This window comes from Aotus nancymaae, unplaced genomic scaffold (genome assembly GCF_030222135.1).
Source record: "Aotus nancymaae isolate 86718 unplaced genomic scaffold, 86718_ANA_hifiasm-v0.15.2.pri h1tg000030l, whole genome shotgun sequence".
In the NCBI taxonomy this organism is placed as follows: Eukaryota; Metazoa; Chordata; class Mammalia; order Primates; family Aotidae; genus Aotus; species Aotus nancymaae.
The window spans coordinates 22860087-22883020 of NW_026988443.1; the positions used below are offsets into that span (position 1 = coordinate 22860087).

Here is a 22934-nt window from a genome sequence, read left to right on the forward strand (position 1 = left end):
TAGTTCCCTTTGAGGAGCAGAAATTGATCCAGAATTGGTGACAAATGGAAAACAAAACCATATTTAAAACTTGTAATGCAGACAACGGGTTAATATGCTTAATATATATAAAGGGCTTGTAAAATTAATAACACTAAAATAGAAACCAAAAAATGAGCAAATCATGTAAATTACCACAAGAAGGGAAAAGTTGTCTGTATAGGCTATCACCACTTCTCTATTCTTTGCTTTTTTGATAGGTTGAAAGTAGTTTTTTAAATTTATTTGATATTTAGTAAGATTGAGCATATTTTCATTTATTTATTAGGTATTGTTTCCTGCTCTATATGCTCTACTTCTGTCCTTTGAGAAGGGTAATTGGAATTACGATTTGTCATCTTTCTTGAATCTGGAATTGTTTATGCAGTGTGAATTATAATAAAGAGTCTTGCCTGTTGCAGAACATTTGTTATAAACTTTTGGTGGTTATATCCTGAGGTCTTTGTGCCTCTTTGGTTACAAGTCTTCTAGACCAGTGGTTCTCTATCAGACCCAGCCTCACCCTCAAAAAAAGCCCCACATCCATTTTGTAATGCTACTTTATTAACTTGAAATGGAAATTTAAAGATAATAGAATTAGGCCAGGCGCAGTGGCTTGTGCTTGTATTAGCCACATTTTGGGAGGTCAAGGCAGGAGGATTGCTTGAAGCCAGGAGTTGCCAGGGCAACTTAGCAAGACTTTGTATCTTAAAAAAAAAAAAAAAAATTAGCGAGGTTTGGAGGCACACTCCTGAAGTCCTAGCTATTCTGGAGACTGAAGTGGAAGGATCCTTCGAGCCCAGGAGCTCAGGATTGTGGTGATCTATGATTGTGCCATTGTATTCCAGCTTAGATGACATAGTGAGACCCTGAATTAAAAAAAAAAAAAAAGTCATATAATTGACTACATGTATAATTTTAAGTATATCAATTATAATGCAATACTATTAAGAGGAAATAAATATATAAACTAAATTATAGTGGATCTGGTTTGGCTATGTCTCCACCCAAAAATCTCATCTTGAATTGTAATCCCCATGATTCCCACGTGTCAAGGGAAAGACCAGGTGGGGCTAATTGAATCATGGTGGCAGTTTCCCTATGCTGTTCTCTTGATAGTGAGTGAGTTCTCATGAGATCTGATGGCTTTATAAGTGTTTGGTAGTTCTTCCTGCATTCATTCTCCCTCCTGCCATCTTGTAAACAAGGTGACTTGGTTCTCCTTCACCTTCCACCATGACTGTAAGTTTCCTGAGGCCTCCCCAGCCATGTGGAACTGTGAGTCAATTAAAGCCCTTTCCTTTATAAATTACCCAGTCTTGGGCAATTTCTTATAGCAGTGTGAGAATAGACTAATGTAATAGTTTAAACGTATGGCTGGGTATGGTGGCTCACACCTGTAATCACAGCTACTTGGGTGGCTGAGGCAGGAGGATGTTTGAGGCCAGGAGCAAAATAGTGGGACTCTATCTGAAAAAAAAAAAAAAATGTTTCAAAGTGAAAAGACTCAATAATGACTATAGAAGACACAGTGAAGTAGTTGGACACTTATACCTGCAGTATCAGTGTGAGCGTTGCCAGGTACAAAGGCAGATGTGTTGATCATCACCCTAAATTCCTCGAGTGGCATTACTGACAATGACATGATATTCTGAAATGAGGAACTCTTTACATGGTAAGTTGTACTCGTGAAAAATTCATGTATGTTAAAACTGCATTTTTGGGGGTTATTTATATATACTAAGGAGTTCTAAGTTCATAAACATCTTTCTTATACATGAATGTCTGATGAGATAGTCTCAAGTTGTGAGATGTAGACTATTTCTTCACTTTGAAGAACTATAGTTATCCCATATATTGAGAGGAATTTGAATCTCTGGCCCTTTCTTCTTAAGTACCCATAATGCACACCATGTTGGCAACTAAGTGTGTCTTCACAAAATTTCAAAAATGCCTCTGCCCCACCACCACCTTCCCCTGCAGAGGGTGATACTGCCCAAGTTAAGAAATACCATTCTAGGCTGGGCACGGTAGCTCATGCCTATAATCCCAGCACTTTGGGAGGCCAAGGTGTGCAGATCACTTGAGGTCAGGAGTTTAGGACCAGCCTGGCCAACATGGTGAAACCCCGTCTCTACTGAAAATACAAAAATTAGCTGTGTGTGGTGGCGCATGCCTGTAATCCTAGCTACTCAGGAGGCTGAGGCAAGAGAATCACTTGAACCTGGGAGGTAGAGGTTGCAGTGAGCCTAGATCATACCATTGCACTCTAGCCTGAATAATAGAGTGAGTGAGACTCTGTCTCAAAAAAAAAAAAAAGGCCAGGCACAGTGGCTCACACCTGTAATCTCAACACTTTGGGAGGCCAAGGCAGGTGTATCACTTGAGGTCAGGAGTTCAAGACCAGCCTGGCCAACATGGTGAAATGCTGTCTCTACTAAAAATACAACAACAAAAAAAATTAACTGGGCATGGTGGCGTGTGCCTGTAGTCCCAGCTACTAGGGAGGCTGAGGCAGGAGAATCGCTTAAACTGGGAAGGAGGATATTGCAGTGAGCTGAGATCATACCACTGCACTCCAGCCTGGGCCACAGAGCGAGACTCTGTCCAAAAAAAAAAAGTACCATTCTGTTGGATGTTAAGCATTTGTTCGGATAAAAAAGAAAGAAATACCATTCTAGACCAGGAATTATCAAACTATGGCTTTTATAAGCCAAAACGGGCCCTACACCTGGTGTTTTGTTTTTAAGGAGAAACAGCCTTGCTCTGTCACCAAGGCTGGAGTGTAGTGGTGCAATCACAGCTCACTGCACCCTTGAACTGGCCTTAGAGGCAGGAATGATCCTCCTGCCTCAGTCTTTCAGGTAGCTGGGACTACAGGTGCATACTTTCATGCCTGGCTCTACCTGTTTTTGTACAGCTTGTGAACTAGGAGTGGTTTTTACATGGTTGGAGAAAAAAAATTAAAAGAATACATTTTGTGACTTGAAAATTATGTGGAATTCCAAACTAAGCATCCATAATGACTCTTTTATTTTTGTATTGACTTTGGCTACTTTTATGTTACAGTGACAGAGTTGAGTAAGGCAGAGAACATAGTGGCACTCTGATTTCACACTGCTACTCAAGGCAGTATAAATCGCAGTGATGCAGTTAAAACTCAGTAGTGTTTCAAGTGCCACAAGTATTACTGTATTGGGACATTAGAAAAATAATAATAATCAGTACATACTCATCATGTCAAAACAAGAAAAAGAAAGCAGATTATTAAATGTCATTCTTTTGCGGCACAGTGGACTGTGTTATCTTGTTATCAAATTAGATAGCAGGCCAGGCACAGTGGCTCATGTCTGTAATCCCAGCAGTTCGGAAGACTGAGGCAGATGGATTACCTGAGGCCAGGAGTTCGAGACCAGCATGGCCAACATGGTGAAAACCCATCTCTACTAAAAATACAGAAATTAGCTGGGCATGGTGGCGTACACCTGTAGTCCCAGCTACTTGGGAAGCTGAGTCAGGAGAATCACTTGAACCTAGGAGGTGGAGTTTGCAGTGACCTGGGATCATGCCATTGCACTCCATTCTGGGTGACAGAGTGAGATTCCATCTCAAAAAAAGAAAAAAAATCAGGTAGCAAAGCATTGAGTTTATTGTGCCATAACATTATGGCTGCGCTAAAAGCATATACATCTTATATAGCTTCACATTTCGGTATAGATATATCAGTTACCTTGACTACAGTGTGACCAGCATTGACAACATTAATCTTTTCCCAAAATCAGTGAATTCCTCACTTTATTTATTTTTTTATTTTTATTTTTTTTTGAGTCGGAGTTTCGCTCGTTACCCAGGCTGGAGTGCAATGGCGCGATCTTGGCTCACCGCAACCTCCACCTCCCGGATTCAGGCAATTCTCCTGCCTCAGCCTCCTGAGTAGCTGGGATTACAGGCACGTGCCACCATGCCCAGCTAATTTTTTGTATTTTTTTTAGTAGAGACGGGGTTTCACCATGTTGACCCGGATGGTCTCGATCTCTTGACCTCGTGATCCACCCGCCTCGGCCTCCCAAAGTGCTAGGATTACAGGCTTGAGCCACCGCGCCCGGCCCTCACTTAATTTTTTTTTTTTTAAGAGACAAGGTCTCACACTCTGTCACCCAGGTTGGAGTTTAGTGGTATAATCATAGCTCACTGTAACCTTGAACTCCTGGGATTCAAGGAGTTCAAGGTTACAGTGAACTCCTTGAGTTCCCAATGGCTAGGACTACAGGAACATACCACCATGCTCAGCTTGTGTGTGTGTGTGTGTGTGTGTGTGTGTGTGTGTGTGTGTGTGTGTGTCTGTGTATGTGTGTGTGTATGTATGTAGAGATGGGGTCTCATTGTGTTACTAGTCTTGAACTCCCGCCCTGAAGCAGTCCTCCTCCCTCAGCCTCCCAAAGTGTTGAGATTACTGGTGTGAGCCATGATGTCCAGCCCTATACTTTATTTGCTAGTGATACCACCATTCTCCTGGGTTCTGAAGCTCAGAACTTCTGACTTATTTGATCCATTATTCTATGTGTAATAGTTACAAAAGTCTCTTTAGGGCCTTCCAGGAAAGATTTATTGCATTCAGCCCTTTCCATTTCTGTTATCTATTTATGATCCTGCCTTCATCCTAGTTTAAACTTTGAGCATACGTGATTTTAGTGCTTCAGTCTTCTTCCTTGTTTCCATGGTTTTATCCTTTCTTTTTCATAGAGCCTTAATTGCTTTTTATTATATGCTTGCCTGAAGCTCCTGAAAGGGCAGGAATTTATTTATTTATTTATTTATTTGAGAGAGAGTCTAGCTCTGTCGCCCAGGCTGGAGTGCAGTGGCACAATCTTGGTTCACTGTAAACTCTGCCTTCCGGGTTCAAGTGATTATCCTGCCTCAGCCTTCCAAGTAGCAGGGATTATAGTCATGCACCACCATGCCTGGCTAATTTTGTATTTTTAGTAGAGACAGGGTTTCTCCATGTTGGTCAGTCTGGTCTTGAACTGCTGACCTCAGGTGATCCGCCTGCCTCAGCCTCTCAAAGTGCTGGGATTACAGACATGAGCCACTGTGCCTGGCCGGGAATTTGTGCTTACTATACAATGTAGGCAAGCACAGGATAAGGAGACAGATACGATATTTTAAATATTGTAGTCTTCTCAGAGGGATCTGACCTTTACATATCTGAATCAAGTGAAGTAACATGAAGATCATAGGGAATGATGTTTCAGAGGGATAAAATACTAAGTGTGAAAGCCCTGACATTAGACTTGAGCTTGAGTGGTTCATGCAATAAGGCCAGCAAGGCTAGAGCAGACTGTGGAAGGGAGAGAGCAGGCAAGGTAAGGCTAGCAATTTAGCCAGAGCCCTAATCACCGTACACTGTGTAAACTATCATAGGGAATTTGAATTAGTTCTAAATGTGGAGGGACGTCATTAGGGAGTTCTGAGCAGGGGAGTAAAAGTTACCGAATTCATGTTACGAGTTTGTTCTGGCTCTTGGATAGAGAATGGGCTAGAGGGCAACAAGAGCGAAGACAGAGAGCAATTATAAGGCTACTGCAATAATCCAGGCTTTAATTGCTTTTTTATAAATGTTACAGGACCGAAAACTATCCTGGGTAAAATTATATTATCTAATAATAGGCAAAAGTCTTAATGTCTTCTTCTGGGTACAGGAGGATAACCAATAAATTATGAAGTTGCCTGGTTACAAATTCCACTGTAAAGCCAAGGCTGGGCAAGTAGAGGGGAATAAAACTCACCTGTAAGACTCTACCAAATGCAAGGAAGCTACCATCCCAAGGAAGAGGAGGCATGGCAGGAGAACTGAGACCCCCCTCACTTCATAGCTTTATCTACTGAAGGCAGAAACCCTTAGGCATTCTATGTTCTCATTTACAGAGACTAGAGTATTAATTATAAGGACAGCTGAAAGAAATCTCTCTCCATAGATAACTAGATCTATGTTACTAAGATCTAGTAACAGCTGAAGAGATACCCTGAGGCTCAAAAATGAAGAGCAAGACTGAAGAGCATAGAGAACTCCTCACAGATTAAAAATCAGCAGCCAGGTGGTAAATCAGAGGAAGATCTTCCAACAATTTGAAGGGCTGGAGACTTGGTTTTAAAGCATAGGTAGATCTCTGGAATCTGGCCAGCACTCAGATTCCTCACCAGGCAGAAGAGAAAGACATTCCACCTGCCAGGCCTTTGAAGCCAGTGCTATAATGAATCAGACTATAGCTTCAGTTAAAGTCCAGACAGTTTAAGAACTGTGACCTTACAAAAGAAATAGCATGACCCTTTCTGGAGGTAAATATTTTCTGCCTGAGTCTCTAGACTTTTTTTATATTCAATATCCATTAAAACAATAAACAACCATACACACATACAAACACACACATGAGAAATTGTAGCCCTCATTAAAAAGAGAAAACAGTCAGTGGTAGCAGACTGAAGGCTTAGATATTGGAAAGAGACTTTAGAATTACTATAATAAAGATCCTACATTACCGTGAGGAAAAGGTGGTCTCCATATACATGAAGCAATGGAGGAATTTCAGTGGAGCAGTGACAGTTTTTTTTTTTTTTTAAGTCAAATGCATAATGATGGGGACAAAGATACAAGAGACAAAAACTGCAAACCAGTATCCTTTATGAAAGTACACGCAACAGTCTTCAACAAAATGCTCAGAAACCAAATTCAGCAGCACGCTAAAAGGATTATACACCATGATCAAGTTGGATCTATCCCAGGAAGGCAAGAGTGGTTCAACATATGAAAATTAATGTATGTAATATACCACATTACTAGAATGAAGAGAAAAACCACGTGATCATCTCAGTTGATGGAGAAGAAACATTTGACAAAATTCAACAGCCTCAAATTCAGCAGCCTTTCATGATTTTAAAAAAGCAAAAGAAAACAGCAAAGTAGGAATAGAGGGGAACTTAGCATGATCAAGGGCATTCCTGAAAAATCCACAGCTGACATCATACTTAATGGTGAAAGATTGAAAGCCTTCTAATGTCAGGAACAAGACAAGAATGCCTGCCTTCACTACTGCGATTCAGCCTTATGCTAGAAATCCTAGCCAGAGCAATTAGGCAATAAAAAAGAAACAAAGGCATCGAAAACAAAAGGCACACACACACACACACACTCCCTCTCTCTCTCTTTTTTCTCTATCTTTCTCTTTCTCTTTACCCCCCCCCTTCCTTTCTCAGTCACTCTCTCTCCCTCCCACCCTTCTGAAGATTGTTGAAATTGTTTGTTTAAGTAGGCATTTAACTTGGTTGGAGTCAGCCTGGGAAACTTGTCTCCCTGTGGTTGGTGGCAGCTCAAAATCTCATTTCAGTTTTTTTAGCCTTGGGGTCTGTCCTGTTTGAGCATGGTTAGAGGTCAACCAAAGAAAGGTTTGGGCAGAGTTTATATGTATAGTTTGGAGCTCCCTGCCTCTGTCTCCTTTCTGGGATTTCCTTATCACTTTCCAGAGGCTGTGGTTGTCCCAGATTTTGTTCTTGGTTCTCTTTTTTTTAAGTGACCCTTGGTGCTAAATGTTCTTGGTTCTTTGAAGCCCTGAATTTGGGCTGTAGGGTTTTTTATGGGAGTTTTAGCTGGTCTGTAAGGCATGCACTGTGGCTTTTTCTCAGGTTAAAAGCCATAAAAACAGGAAACATGCCCTTTGTAATAGCACATAGGTTAAAATGAATATGTTTCAACTTGCCTCCAGTATCTGCTTGTTTTTGGTTGCTCTCCATCAGGCCATTCTTTTTTTTTTGGAGATGGAGTCTCGCTCTGTCGCCCAGGCTGGAGTGCAGTGGTGTATTCTGGGTTCACTGCAACCTCCGTCTCTCAAGTTCAAGCGATTCTCCTGCCTCAGCCTCCTGAGTAGCTGGGACTACAGGTGTGTGCCACCATACCCAGCTAACCAGCTAATTTTTTATATTTTTAGTAGAGACAAGGTTTCACCATGTTAGCCAGGATGGTCTCCATCTCCTGACCTCGTGATCCACCCACCTCGGCCTCCCAAAGTACTGGGATTACAGGTGTGAGCCACCGTGCCCAGCAGGTCATTCTTTATATTTGTTCCAGTTTATACTTGTTATCTGCAAGAAGATGGGTCAAGTCAGTGCTACGCAGCCATCCATGTCTCCTTAGATGTTATTTGTATACATCTTCAGGTTCTATTTATTTTACTTGCCTCCTTTCTTAGGATCACTGTTTTTGCTTCCAGCAGCTCTCCCATGTCAGTCTAATATAGTTGACCTTAGCAGTAGTGAAGGGATACTAAGGAAAGTCAAGTAGTCCAGGCCTGTTAAGTCAGTTAAAATTGTAAGTTTATAATATATGGAATAGGGGTTTTCAGACCCTTTCTACTAAAACAAAGTGCCTCTGATTTAACAGTCTTTTAGAGGACCTTCCCATGTACCCAAATCTGAATGGTTAATGGTCTAGTCTGAATGGGTAATGTTGCTCAGAGTACAGAATCAGTATTTTGGTGTGTTTTCTACAGCAGCATCAGAAAACTTTGTACAATTTTGGTCGATCTAGATATTTATCTTAAAATCCCTTTATGTAACATATTCCAGTGTTTCATCTCTTAAACTAATTTGGAAATTTGTAGGGCTGCTCACTGGTTACTTTTGATTGTATTTTTTGAAATAACATTTTGTGTATCAATAGTATATAATAGATTTACTATTGTTGGCTTATTGTTAAATGCATGGATGATGAATTGTGCTTTTCTGTGTTTCTTCTTCCTGATTAGCTCCTGGGCTATAACGAAAAGCCAATAAATCTACAAATGTTTATTGGGACAGCAGATGATCGATATTTACGACCTCATGCATTTTACCAGGTGCATCGAATCACTGGGAAGACAGTTGCTACTGCAAGCCAAGAGATAATAATTGCCAGTACAAAAGTTCTGGAAATTCCGCTTCTTCCTGAAAATAATATGTCAGCCAGGTATTTTGAAATATACCTAAAATGGGCAGTTCTTTTTTCTCTATAACTGTCAGAAAAAAAGTAAATATATTTTTGAATATAAATATAAAATATTGTTCTAAATGACATTATGTAAATAATGTGTGCATTTAGTACATATGCTAAGAGTGGTAGCATATTTCCAGAAGGAAAATTCAATTTGGTAAATGTTATCGTACCATATACTACCAGCCAAGCCATTATCCTAGGTGATAGGGATGTAAATGCTGTATCTGGACTTTCATCAAATGACTCACAGTCTAATAGGGTAGAAAATAAATAAACAATTATGATACAGTTATGATTGTTTCATTTCCTTAAGGAAAACTTTTGACTTTACCTCCAGGCATCCCATTTGACCCATTTCCAAATAAGATGAGGTGGCAAACTTCTGAATGAGAATCCAATAGAGTTTGATACAAAAGGATTAGTTAGGATTATATATAGTTGTCTGTAATAGAAACCTGATATACAGTTAGAGGTATAGTGTTTAGAGGTTTAGTGTTTTATCACATAAAATAAATATACAGATGTTGTAGGGCTAGCACAGTAGCGCATAAGTTATTAGGACCCCAACCAAGTTTTTTCTTCTCTGCCATCTTTAGCATGTGGTTTCCATCCTAAAGATTACCTTATGATCTAAAGTGCTGCTGGAGCTCTAGCTATGACATCCGTATTTCCAGAAGGGATAATAAGGAGAAAGGGGTGGAGGAAGGTTGAAAGGGAAATTCTGGGGCTTGGCGCAGTGGCTCAAGCCTGTAATCTCAGCACTTTGGAGGCCAAGGCGGGCGGATCACAAGGTCAAGAGATCAAGACCATCCTGGCCAACATGGCAAAACCCCATCTCTACTAAAAATACAAGAATTTAGCTGGGCGTGGTGGCGTGCGCCTGTAGTCCCAGCTACTCAGGAGGCTGAGGCAGGAGAATTGCTTGAACCCGGGAGGCAGAGGTTGCAGTGAGCTGAGATTGTGCCACTGCACTCCAGCCTGTCACCTGGCCACAGAGCAAAAACTCTGTCTCAAAAAAAAAAAAGGGAAATTCCATTAGTGTCGAATCCTCTTTTAAGAGCCTTTTCCTAAAATCTACTTAACAACTCTGCATCTCATTGATCATGCTCATATTAAGGAGCACATGGTTATGTTTACCAGAATACGTTGTCACTTCAAATAGTGTAGGGAGGCTGAACGCGGTGGCTCATGCCTGTAATCCCAGCACTTTGGGAGGCCGAGGCAGGCAGATCACCTGAGCTCAGGAGTTTGAGACCAGCCTAGCCAAATGACGAAACCCTGTCTCTACTAAAAATGCAAAAGTTAGCCCGGTGTGGTGGCGCCTGTTGGTAGTTGTAGTTACTTGGGAGACCAAGGTGGGAGGATCACTTGAGTCTGAGAGGCAGAGGTTGCAGTTAATCAAGAGTGCCACAGCACTCCAACATGGGCAATAGAGTGAGAGCCTGTCTTTAAAAACAACAAACAAAAATACAAACAATGTAGGGGTGTATTTCTAAGGAAGAAGAAAAGAAAGGATATTGAGTAGGCACCTATTAATAAGTAGTAGGCACAACCAGGCATGGGAAACTTAGATTGAGTTTTATTACAGATGTTGTTTCAAACTACACTACAGACCTTTCTTAAGGCGGGAATAACATCCATCCAAGGCTGTTGCAAGAACAGTTCTATAAAAAAATCAGATTTCAGCTGGGCACAGTGGCTCACACCTGTAACCCCAGCACTTTGGGAGGCCAAGCGGGGAGGACTACTTGAGGCCAGGAGTTTGAGACCAGCCTGGCCAAGATGGTGAAACTCCATCTCTGCTACAAATACAAAAAATTAGCCAGGCATCGTGGTGGGCACCTGGTAATCCCAGCTTCTCTGGAGGCTGAGGCAGGAGAATTGCTTGAACCCAGGAGGCAGAGGCTGCAGTGAGCTGAGATTGTGCCATTGCACTCCAGCCTGGGCAACAAGAGCGAAACTCCGACTCAGAAAAAAAAAGCAGAGATTTCAGTCTTGAACTCTCTTCATTTAAATTTATATTTAAATAAATTTTAGATGAGCTGAATATACCTCCTGAAGCCATAGAAAGTGATATGCTTCTATTAGATAAAATAAGAATTGCCTCAATAAATAACTTATTCTGGAGGGATCACTTGAAGTCAGGAGTTTGAGACCAGCCTGGCCAACATTGTGAAACCCTGACTCTACTAAACAATAGAAAAATTAGCTGGGCATAGTGGTCCACATGTAGTCCCAGCTACTCCAGAGGCTGAGGCTTGAGAATCACTTGAATTCAGGAGGCAGAGCATGCGGTGACCCGAGATTGCGCCACTGCACTCCAGGCTGGGCAACAGAATGAGACTTAGTCTCAAAAAAAAAAACAACAAAAACAAAACAAAACAAAACCTTATTCTGTTACTTACTACCAGAAAAGAAAAGTTAATACAAATTTAAATAAAATCTTATTTTTGCCTGCTTTGATTCAAATGGCCAGTACTCAAGAATCCAATCCAGGAAATCATTGCATAGGGGCTACGACAGAGTTTTTTTCATGGCAAAGGCAGGCAGCTAGCTGATAATCTCTACTTTTAAACATTTTTTTTTTTTTTTTTAGACAGTCTCACTCTGTTGCCCAGGCTGGAATGCAGTGGCACGATCTCAGTTCACTACAACCTCTGCCTCCCAGGCTTAAGTGATTTTCGTCCCTCAGACACCCAAGTAGCTGAGATTACACATGTGCACCACCATTCCTGACTAATTTTTATATTTTTAGTAGAGACAGAGTTTTGCCATGTACCAGGCTGGTCTCAAGCTCCTGGCCTCATGCAAGCCACCTGCCTTAGCCTCCTAAACTGCTGGGATTACAGATAAGAGCCTCTGCACCTGGACTTAAAAATTTGTGTTCTATAATGAAGAAAGAACTTTGGAATCTCAGCCTGTACTTGATACTCAAGCAAAACTCTTTTCTTGAGAAAAATATTGATACTAGGCATCCTATTGGACACATTTTCAAATAAGGTAAGATGGCCAACCTCTGAATGAGAATATAAGTAGGCTTCTTTCCTTTTGTTCTTGTATCTTACTTCTTTATATAGCATCAGAAGCATGTGATATGTGACTAGTTAGCTGTAGAGGGAAATTTAAAAATCATCTTTGAACTATCTTTTTCCAAAAACTCAGGAAATTGATCCCTAGATGATAGTTTGCAGTTCATATTTGCTTCATTCCTCTGGATCTTCAAAGCACTATATTTAAGTCAAGTTAAATAGAAAAATCACAAGTTTATTCTGTTTCTTAACTTGGCTTGAGGGACAGTATGAGAAATAGCCATAACCGTACTTCACAATCTGAAAAACTGCTATTAAAGACATTTTCTCTTATGTTGATCATTATTGAATGCATGTGTGTATGTACACACAACCACAGTCCTTTCAACTAAAAGGAAAAAAGTTAATGTTTCCTGATGGCATGGTAGATTTTGCTTTAGCAGACAACAAGCGGCCTATAACAACTTTATCACATTTACTTTTTGTCTTGGCTTCCAGGAACTTCGTAGTCAAGCTCATTTACAGTAATTAATAGTAATTTGTACAGCCCTAGACTTGGAGTTTACTTCCTATGGTGTTTTAAAATTTATTTCTTTTTTCTTGGCTTTATTTATATTTAATTGTAAAATGCCTCATCGTTTCTGAAAATAATATATAAACCAGTAAATAAAGAGAAAAGAGTACATTAATTTCTATGAAAAATTCTTGAGGAATTGGGAAAGGCTCACATCCCAAATAATATGAAAGAATTGGAGCAGTAGGTTCTGAATTTACCTGTCTCCTCCATCATCTCCCATTTACTAGCACATGGAACAAGGGTAACAGTAATAATTATGTCCCCTCCTCAGCCTGATCTGGCATATACTGTTTGTGTGGATTAGACCAGAGAGGGCAAAGCTGCAGAAATACCAATATGGCTAGTAACATCAGCTAGTCCTCCCCCTGCAGCACTGCCACACACATACCTGAAACTTCTTGGCCATTCTGTCTGCTTTGTACTGGTAGATAGTGGAACAGGAGTTCTGTAGGATGCAAGGGTTATATATATTGGAGAAAGGATTAAGTAAGGGGTAACTAGGATATTATTAAACCTAAGAAACCTTTTCAGGTACTTTAGATAACCGGATAGCTAATGATGAACAAGCCTGTTTACTCAGCAGCTAATTGCTAGAATTAACTAGTATCCTAGTAGCTTGTTGAATGCAACTGTATTATTCAGTACAATGGTTGAATATAATATAGTTTCAGATAATGGTAGGTATAAAATTTCCAGATGATAGATAAGACCATGGTTCAAAATAATTTATGCATAACTGAGCCTTAAGTATGTATTAAGTGTTTTTATTGTTCTCTTAAGGCAATAAGGTGTGGAAAGATTGGTAGATGTTCTCTTGGTTTTGCCTGCTAAACCACAGGCTTGGTTATGTCAAGCCTAATCTCTCTTGGATATGTAAGACTCTCCTTTTTTTTTTTTTTTTTGAGACAATTATACTAATCCATAAGCCACAGAGCTATTCTACAAGATGCTTTAAATATAGGATGCCAGTACTTATTACCTTAGCTATTTGCTCTCTGTTTTTTAACACTGGATTAATATGGTTGTAGCAGTGCTACACCTTGATTTAAAATGTAGTTTTAAAGGTGATTTAATACTTAATCTTCATTGCTACATAAGAGTTTTTTTCTTTTTTGTTTTGTTTGCTTTTTTTTTTTTTTTTTTTTTTTGCATTTAAGAGTTTTCAGTCCAGGCACGGTGGCTCACGCCTATAATCCTAGTACTTTGGGAGGCCGAGGTGGGCAGATCACGAGGTCAGGAGTTCGAGACAAGCCTAGCCAACATGATGAAACCCCGTCTCTACTAAAAATACAAAAATTAGCCAGATGTGGTGGTGCACGCCTGTAATCCTAGCTACTCAGGAGGCTGAGGCAGGAGAATTGCTTGAACCTGGGAGGCAGAGGTTGCAGTGAGCTGAAATCGCGCCACTGTACCCCAGCCTATAGGACTCTGTCTCAGAGCAAGACTGTGTCTTAGAAAAAAAAAAGTTTTCACATGTACTTTCTGGTACTGTTATTTCACTTCTGTTAGAAACTTAGCTTGCTGCTAGAATGCCTTTGCCCATTATTGATAACACAGATCATCTCTGCTGTTTCCCCTGAAGACCCATGTTGGCATGTTAGCATGATAATCACTAATTTGATACAACTTGATCAATACTGCTTTGAGCTAAAGTGCAGTTGTTCAATATCAGTTATATCATTTGTTATCTCTAAATGGCAAATGCTTTTTTAATTTTCAAAATCATTCCATTTTTTAAAAATTTCTTTTCCTGTGTCTTTCTGAAGAAAAATTTTGAGTGGCTTAATTCCTTTTGGGATTCTTTCTTCTGCTTTACTGGTTCTTGTCTTTTTTTTGTGTGTGTGTGGAGGCAGTCTTACTCTGTTGCCCAGGCTGGAGTACAGTGGTACAATCTTGGCTCACTGCAGCCTCTGCCTCCTGGGCTCAAGCAATTCTCCTGCCTTAGTCCCCTGAGTAGCTGGGACTACAGGCACCTGCCACTATGCCCAGCTAATTTTTCTATTTTAGTATAGACAGGGTTTCACTGTGTTGCCCAGGCTGATCTTGGACCTCAGGTGATCTGCCTGTCTCGGCCTCCCAAAGTGCTGGGATTACAGGCTTGAGCCACCTTGCCCTGCCAGTTCCTGTCTCGATATTCTAGTTCTGTAATATATTGTCCTTCAAAGTGACTTCTGCAGCCTCTATGCAATAAGTATTAGGGTTGGAACTGTTGGTAGATCCAGTAAAAGGACCGATAACAAGGAATGCCTTGTTAACAAGGTTGACTAGTATATTTGATCATAATTAGTTATCCATTTGCTTTATGAGGTAGAGTATCTATGAGGTAGTTATCCATTTGCTTTATTCTTCCAATATGTGAGTAACAAAGATATTTTGTAACTTCTGTTTTTTCCTGCCACAGTAGTGTGTCATATTTAGTAATGAAGTTAGCAGATGATGAAACATTATACCTTAAATGCAGAACCTTAACCTTATATGTGCATTCAGTAGAAATTCAAGAATTTTAGCCTGATGGATTGTTTTTATTAATAAATACATCACTATAAAAGTTTAAATATGCTATTGGTGAATTATTTGTTGTTCTGACCTAGTTACATGTATAGAATTAGTCTTTTTTTCTTTATTTCAGCTGTCTAGTTCTGACACTCGGAAAATTTAATGGCTTATAGTAATAACTCTTTATTATTTTGCGTGATTCTTTGGGTTGACTCAGCTCAGTTGGTCCATTCACATGGTGCCAGCTGGGGATCACTCAAATACCTGGATTTAGTGGGAGCTCAGCTGGGATTGAACATCCAAAATGTCTAGGGTGGCTAGAGTGGTTAGGGATTGTCTCAGCCTTTCTCTCCACCATGCTAGTTGGGCTCCTTACTCAGGACTCCAAGACAGCAAAAGTGGAAGTTACCAGCCTTCTTCAGTACTAGGCTCATAACTTGCATACTGTCATTTGGCCACATTTCATTTGTCAAAGCAAGTCATAGGCCAGCTCTCAAGGAGAGCAGAGAGTAGGCATAGATACTCTACCTCTTAATGGCAGGAGGAGAGGCATGCGAGTACAGGAATGAAGAGGAATTGTTAACTTTGCAGACAGTCTACCATACTTAATTTTGCACGTTTATCATATAAAAATATTTTTAATACCTAAACTTCAGTTTAGCAAAGAATAGCCATCATACATATCTTTCTTTTTTGACCTTATTTTGGGTAGTCTTTTTCTGACAAATGAACAATTTCTATGTAGTTGAGTTGTTTAGAACCACAATTATCAATAAACAAATTTTTATATTTTTCTCTTTAGTATTGACTGTGCAGGTATTTTGAAACTCCGCAATTCAGATATAGAACTTCGAAAAGGAGAAACTGATATTGGCAGAAAGAATACTAGAGTACGACTTGTGTTCCGTGTACACATCCCACAACCCAGTGGAAAAGTTCTTTCTCTGCAGATAGCTTCTATACCTGTTGAGTGCTGTAAGTGAGCTTGTGATGATGTTTTAAGATCTTGTTTATAATTTATTTTCTGTTTTTGCTTATAATGTAATATATGCATCTGAAGTGTAAACTGGGGTATACGGTCTGGGTTGCTGGTTTGATTTTCTCATTTGGAAATGAGCTAACACTTTTGGGTAGAAGAGTACCGATCTTGGAATTAGAAAATGGTTTCTCATGATAGTTTTAGTAGGTAGCTTTGTGAACTATAGACACACTATCTTGACCAGAGTTTTCTTATATGTAAATGAGAATGGTGAGTTGATGCCATCTGAGGACCAAATCATGAAGCTATGATTTAAGTATCACTTGGTAGTCTTTGTTTCATTAAAATGTCAACCTTCTTGCTAGAAGGTGCTTATCTCTGCAAGCTGATACTTTAGCTAAATAAGACTTAACAGAGCTTTTGTTAAGATTATTCAAAACATCTGATTGAGACAGTGAATGTTTGTTCCTAACATATACAAAGGCAAGATACAAGAAATGATCCTGGAACCTGACGTCTACTCAGTCTTGGGGAACTGTGGATCTTGGGCAGGTTAGCTAGTATGACTTGAAATATTGAGACTAGTACTTAGATCTTTAGGTTATAATTTAGAATATTCTGATTCCATGTTTATTTGCATAGGAGGAAACTGAGGCATGAGTATCTCTAGTACTCATTCAAGGTTATTTGCTTTTTGGTGATAGAGCTGTGCTGCCTAGAACACAGGTTTCCTTAGTACTCTTTTAATTATATTACATTATTTTATTTTTGTTAACCATATGTATTCTTTTTTTGGGGTGAGGGGGTTGGGTTTTTTTTTGAGATGGAGTCTCAATTCTGTTGCCTAGGCTGGAGTGCGATGGTTCAATCTTGGCTCACTGCAACCTCCACTTCCACGGTTGAGGCGATTCTCTGCCTCAGCCTCCCAAGTAGCTGGGACTACAGGGGTATGCCACCACACCTGGCTAATTTTTGTATTTTTAGTAGAGACTGGGTTTCACCGTGTTGGCCACCCTGGTCTCGAACTTCTGACCTGAAGTGATCTGCCCACCTCAGCCTCCCAAAGTTCTGGGATTGGGAATACAGGTGTGAGCCATCGCACCCAGCTTATATATATATAATATATATATTATATATATATATGGCACTATCTCGGCTCACAGCAACCTCCACCTCCTGGGGTCAAACGATTCTCCTGCCTCATCCTTCTGAGTAGCTGGGATTACAGGTGCATGCTACCATACCCAGCTAATTTTTGTATTTTTAGTAGAGAAGGGGTTTCACCATGTTGACGAGGCTGGTCTCGAACTCCTGGCCTCATGATCTGCCCGCCTTGGCCTTCCAAAGTGCTGAGATTACAGGCCTGAGCCACTGCACCTGGCCCTGTATTCTTAATTTGAGGACACATCTGCTTATAAAACCTTTCATGCTTTCTTTTGCTGTTTGCTGAATTGGAGTGATACTTTATCATTTGCCAGTTGACTGTGGGAATCACTGAGTAAATCTGTGGTGAATTAACTGTAGAACTAGCTTTTGTATTAATTTTTAAAATTAAAAAAAATATTCTTTGTAGAGATAGGGTCTCACCGTGTTTCTCAAGCTGGTCTCAAACTCCTGGGCACAAATGATCCTCCCATCTCGGCCTCCCAAAGTGCTGAGATTATAGGCATGAGCTACCACATTCACCCTATATTAATTTTTTAATGGGCAAAATAGATAATATGCTACCAAATTCAAAAAGAATATAGAGTACAAGGTAAATTTCCAAGTCAGCCAGTTCTTTTTCTTAGAAACGGCTACCATTGCCAGCTTCTTAATTATCCTGCCAGAGGGTTCTATGCTCATATAAGCTTAGATAACTCTATTTTTTTTTTTCTTTTTATACAGAGTTTTGCTGGTTGCCCAGGTTGGAGTGCAATGGCATGATCTTGGCTCACCACAGCCTCTACCTTCTAGGTTCAAGTGATTCTCCTGCCTCAGCCTCCTGAGTAGCTGGGATTATAGGCATGTGCCACCATGCCTGGCTAGCTTTTTGTATTTTTAGTAGAGATGGAGTTTCTCCATGTTAGTCAGCCTGGTCTCTAACTCCTGACCTCAGGTGATCTGCCCTCCTCAGCCTCCCAAAGTGTTGGTATTACAGGGGTGAGCCAGCGTGCCCAACTGATAACTTTATTTTTAAAGCAAAGTTATTCATTCATTCGTTCATTTATTTGAGATAGGGTCTCACTCTGTCTCCCAGGCTGGAGTGCAGTGGCATGATTTCAGTTCACTGCAACCTCCACCTCCCAAGTTTAAGCAATCCTCCCACCTCAGCCTTCCAAGTAGCTGGGACTACAGGCACAAGCAACCACAACTGGCTAATTTTTGCATTTTTCCTCATGTTGCCCAGGTTGATCTTGAACTCCAAGACTCAAGTGATCTGCCCACCTTGGCCTCTCAAAGTTCTGGGATTACAGGCGTAAGCCACCATGCCAGACTGGCAAAGTAATGTAAATAAGTTCATAGAGTAGTTTGAGTTTTTGAGATGGTTACACTAAAATGATTCTTAATTTTTTTCTTTTTTAGAAAATAAAAATGGTCAGGTGCCATGGCTCAAGCTGTAATCCCAGCACTTTGGGAGGCCTAGGCGGGTGGATCACCTGAGATAAGGATCACCTAATCCACCTGACCTCAGGTGATCCATTGCACTCCTGCCCGGGCATCAGAGTGAGACTTTGTCTCAAAAATTAATAAAAAAATTAATTGATTTAATGTGTGATTATTGAGGATGTAGAAAACACAAAATGGTACTAAGAATAGTATAATATTAAATTATTTTGTAATATTACTATTCATAGTTACTGTTTACCTTTTCTGTCTCTTTTTTTTGTGGGGGAGGGACAGAGTCTCACTGTGTGATCCAGGCTGGAGTGCAGTGGCACATTCTCAGCTTCCTGGAACCTCTGCCTCCCAGGTTTAAGCAATTCTTGTGCCTCAGCCTCCCAAGTAGCTGGAATTACGGTGCCCACCACCATGCCCAGCTGATTTTTGTATTTTTAGTAGAGATGGGGTTTCATCATGTTGGTCACACTGGTCTCGAACTCCTAACCTCAAGTAATCTTCCCACCTCAGACTCCTGAAGTGGTAGGATTACAGGTGTGAGCCTTGTATGTTTTTTTGTAAACACCCGCATACACAGCGTTTTTTAATTGGGCTTATTTGATATAGTTTTATATCTTGTTTTGCAGTTTTCACTTATGCTATCACAGGCATTTTCTTCTGTTAGAAAATATTCTTCAAAAATATTATTTTTACCACAGGAGTAGTTTTTTGGCATGTTTGTGCCATCTGTTAAACACACTTTTTTTTTTTTTGAGATGGAGTCTCACTCTGACACCAGGCTGGAGTGCAGTGGCACAATCTTGGCTTACTGCAACCTCTGCCTCCTGGGTTTGAACAATTCTCCCTACCTCAGCCTGTTGAGTAGCTGGGATTACAGGCACCCGCCACACCCAGCTAATTTTTGTATTTTTCAGTAGAGATGGGGTTTCACCATGTTGGCCAGGCTGGTCTTGAACTCCTGACCTCAGGTGATCACCAGCCTTGGCCTCTCAAAGTATTGAGATTACAGGTGTGAGCCACCGCGCCCAGCCTGAACACACTTTTGCTGTTACGTAGAAAGTACCTGTAATCAGTCTTTGTTTTCAGGCCCCTTCTTTGTGACCTATTTAGAACAGTAGAGACGTGTATTTTCTGAGATTTAGGTTGGTGCTTGGTATATCCCAAGTAATAGTTGATCCTAAATCACATAACTATCTTTTTTTTTTTTTTTTTGAGATGGAGTCTTATTCTATTGACTAGGCCAGAGTGTGTTGGCGTGATCTTGGTTTACTGTAACCTCCGCCTCCTGGGTTCAAGCGTTTCTCCTGCCTCAGCCTCCCAAGTAGCTGGGATTACAGACATGCACCACCACATCAAACTAATTTTTGTATTTTTAGTAAAGATGGGGTTTTACCATGTTGGTTAGGCTGGTCTTGAACTCCTGACTTTAGGTGATCCACCTGCCTCTGCCTCCCAAAGTGCTGAGATTACAGGTGTGAGCCACTGCGCCTGGCTGTATGTGCATTGTCTTTTGTGTGTTTTTTTTTATTTGAGACAGAGTCTTGCCCTGTCACCCAGACTAGAGTGCAGTAGTGCGATCTCAGCTCACTGCATCTTCCGCCTCCTGGGTTCAAACTATTCTCCTGCCTCGGCCTCCTGAGTAGCTGGGATTACAGGCATATGCCACCACACCCAGATAATTTTTGTATTTTTAGTAGGGACGGGGTTTCACCATGTTGATCAGGCTGGTCTAGAACTGACCTCATGATCCGCCCGCCTCTGCCTCCACAAAGTCCTGGGATTACAGGTGTGAGCCATCACGTCCAGCCCACATACGCATCTTCTGTGATAACACTCTCTTTGAATGAGGCCAGGGTCCCAATGTATGTACTTTTGTGATTAGGTATTAAATAATTGATAGCTGTTGTGAACTGGGAATGCATGCTTTCCTAACAGCAATAAATTTTAAATTTCCTTAAAATGCTCTGCTAGCCAAACAAAACACAGCTGATTCTCAAGCCCACCAGTTTTCTCATCTACACACTTGGAATAAAAGTGGACCTGTTTTCCAAATAAAAGTATTGAAGAGATATAACCAACACCTTTAAAATTTGTTTTAATTCAGAGAAACCTAGGTATCTAGGTATTTGGCAAGAAAAATTTATTAGAGGCCAGGCATGACTCACACCTGTAATCCCAGCTCTTTGGGAGGCCTAGTCAGGAGTATTGCTTATGTCCAGGAGGACTGCTTTAGGTCAGGAGTTCGAGACCAGCCTGGGCAACATAATAAGACCCTGTCTCTACAAAAAAAAAAAAAAAATTGTCAAGTTGGTTATGGTGATGCATTTCTATAGTCCCAGCTCCTGGGGAGGGTGAGATCTGAGAATGACTTGAGCTCAGAAGATTGAGACTGCAGAGCTGTGATCACACCACTGTACTCCAGCCTGGGTGACAGCACATGACCCTTTCTGAAAACAAACAAAAACAGCCATTACAGAACCTACATAATAAAAAGAAATATAATTTATAGTTTGAAACTCAAGCAATTAAAAGAAAGAAAAGCCAGAAATAGGATTTCCAGAAAATGTAGCAACTTGGAACCGGTCATTATCAGAGAAAGGTGGCACTATAAACACTAATTATGAAAGTTGATAATGTAAGTACCAGGGTGCAGTGGCTCACACCTATAATCCCAGCACTTTAGGAGGCCAAGGCGGGAGGATCACTTGAGCCCAGGAGTTTGAGAACAGCCTGGGCAACAAAGTGAGACCCTGTCTCTACAAAAATAAAATTTTAAAAATTGGCTGGGCGTAGTGGCACATGGCCTGTGGTCCCAGCCACTTGGGAGGCTGAGGTGGGAGGATTGCTGAGCCCAGGAGTTTGATGCTGCAGTGAGTTGTGCTCATGCCACTGGGCAATAACCTGGGCAACAGAGCAAGACTCTGTCTCTAAAAAAATAAAAATACAGGCCAAGCATGGTGGCTCACACTTGTAATCCCAGCACTTTGGGAGGCAGGCGGATCACGAGGTCAGGAGTTCGAGACCAGCCTGGCCAACGTAGTGAAACCCTGTCTCTACTAAAAATACAAAACATTAGCCAGGCGTGGTGGCAGGCGCCTGTAATCCCAGCTACTCAGGAGGCTGAGGCAGGAAAATCGCTTGAATCCAGGAGGTGGAGGTTGCACTGAGCCGAGATGACACCATTGCACTCCAGCCTGGGTGACAGAGCAAGACTCCATCTCAAAAATAAATAAATAAATAATACAAATGAATTTAAAAAGAAAGGCTTACTTGGTGTTTGTCTAGAAGTAGTTCTTTTAGAACTTGTCTTCTCTCCTTTGCACACAATATAATTATATATCTTTGGAGTTAGATGCTTTTTGTAATTATACTAGATTTACAGATTTTAACAGATAGTTGCATGGAAGAAATATATTAAACATTTAAGCAAAAAAGAGAAAAACAGATGAGGTAAATGTGTTGTAGTCAGCATGAAGTTGAAGATATTAATTTTTATTAGTTTCTTAATAGTCGTAATCTAAGAAAATGATTGGCTGGGTGTGGTGGCTCATGCCTGTAATCCCAGCACTTTGGGAGGTCAAGGCAGGAGGTTGGCTGAGGCCAGGAGTTTGAGACCAGGCTTGGCAACAAAGTGAGACTATATTGCTATTTAAAAAAAAAAAATTAGCTGGGCATAGTGGCATGCACCTGTAGTCCCAGCTACTTGGGAGGCTGCAGGGAGCGATGATCGTGCCACTGTGCTCCAGTTTGGGCAACAGTGTGAGACCCTGTCTTAAATAAATAAATATACTTAGAAATCACATAAATCTAATATATCTATTTTGTTTTATAAACAACTTAGTTCTTTTAGTGAGTTTTGTTACCATTGTCTTGAATTTTAAAAGCCTAAATGAATTAATCCCAAAATTTGCTTTTCTTTATTTTCTTTTTGTAGCTTGAGTTTATTTATGTATGAAAGTTTTTTAACTAATATTTTGTTTTTTCTCAACTCTTAAAAAAAAATTCAAAACAGCCCAGCGATCTGCTCAAGAACTTCCTCATATTGAGAAGTACAGTATCAACAGTTGTTCTGTAAATGGAGGTCATGAAATGATTGTGACTGGATCTAATTTTCTTCCAGAATCCAAAATCATTTTTCTGGAAAAAGGACAAGGTAAATAATATATGAGTTGATTGACTTCAAACTAAGGGGCAAAGGGTAAAATAAATTAT

At 40.4% G+C, this 22934-nt stretch overlaps 1 protein-coding gene across 8 annotated transcripts in view; it reads left to right on the forward strand.

The window, feature by feature from the left end:
* The window catches only part of NFATC3 (nuclear factor of activated T cells 3), a 150047-nt gene that overhangs the window by 59701 nt on the left and 67412 nt on the right, over window positions 1-22934 (forward strand). For all 8 annotated transcript variants that reach the window (XM_012437341.2, XM_012437342.2, XM_012437343.2 and 5 more), the window contains exons 4-6: window positions 8814-9013; window positions 15945-16117; window positions 22735-22875. In XM_012437341.2, the coding sequence (XP_012292764.1) occupies window positions 8814-9013; window positions 15945-16117; window positions 22735-22875 (514 nt within the window). The remainder of the gene's footprint in view (window positions 1-8813; window positions 9014-15944; window positions 16118-22734; window positions 22876-22934) is intronic.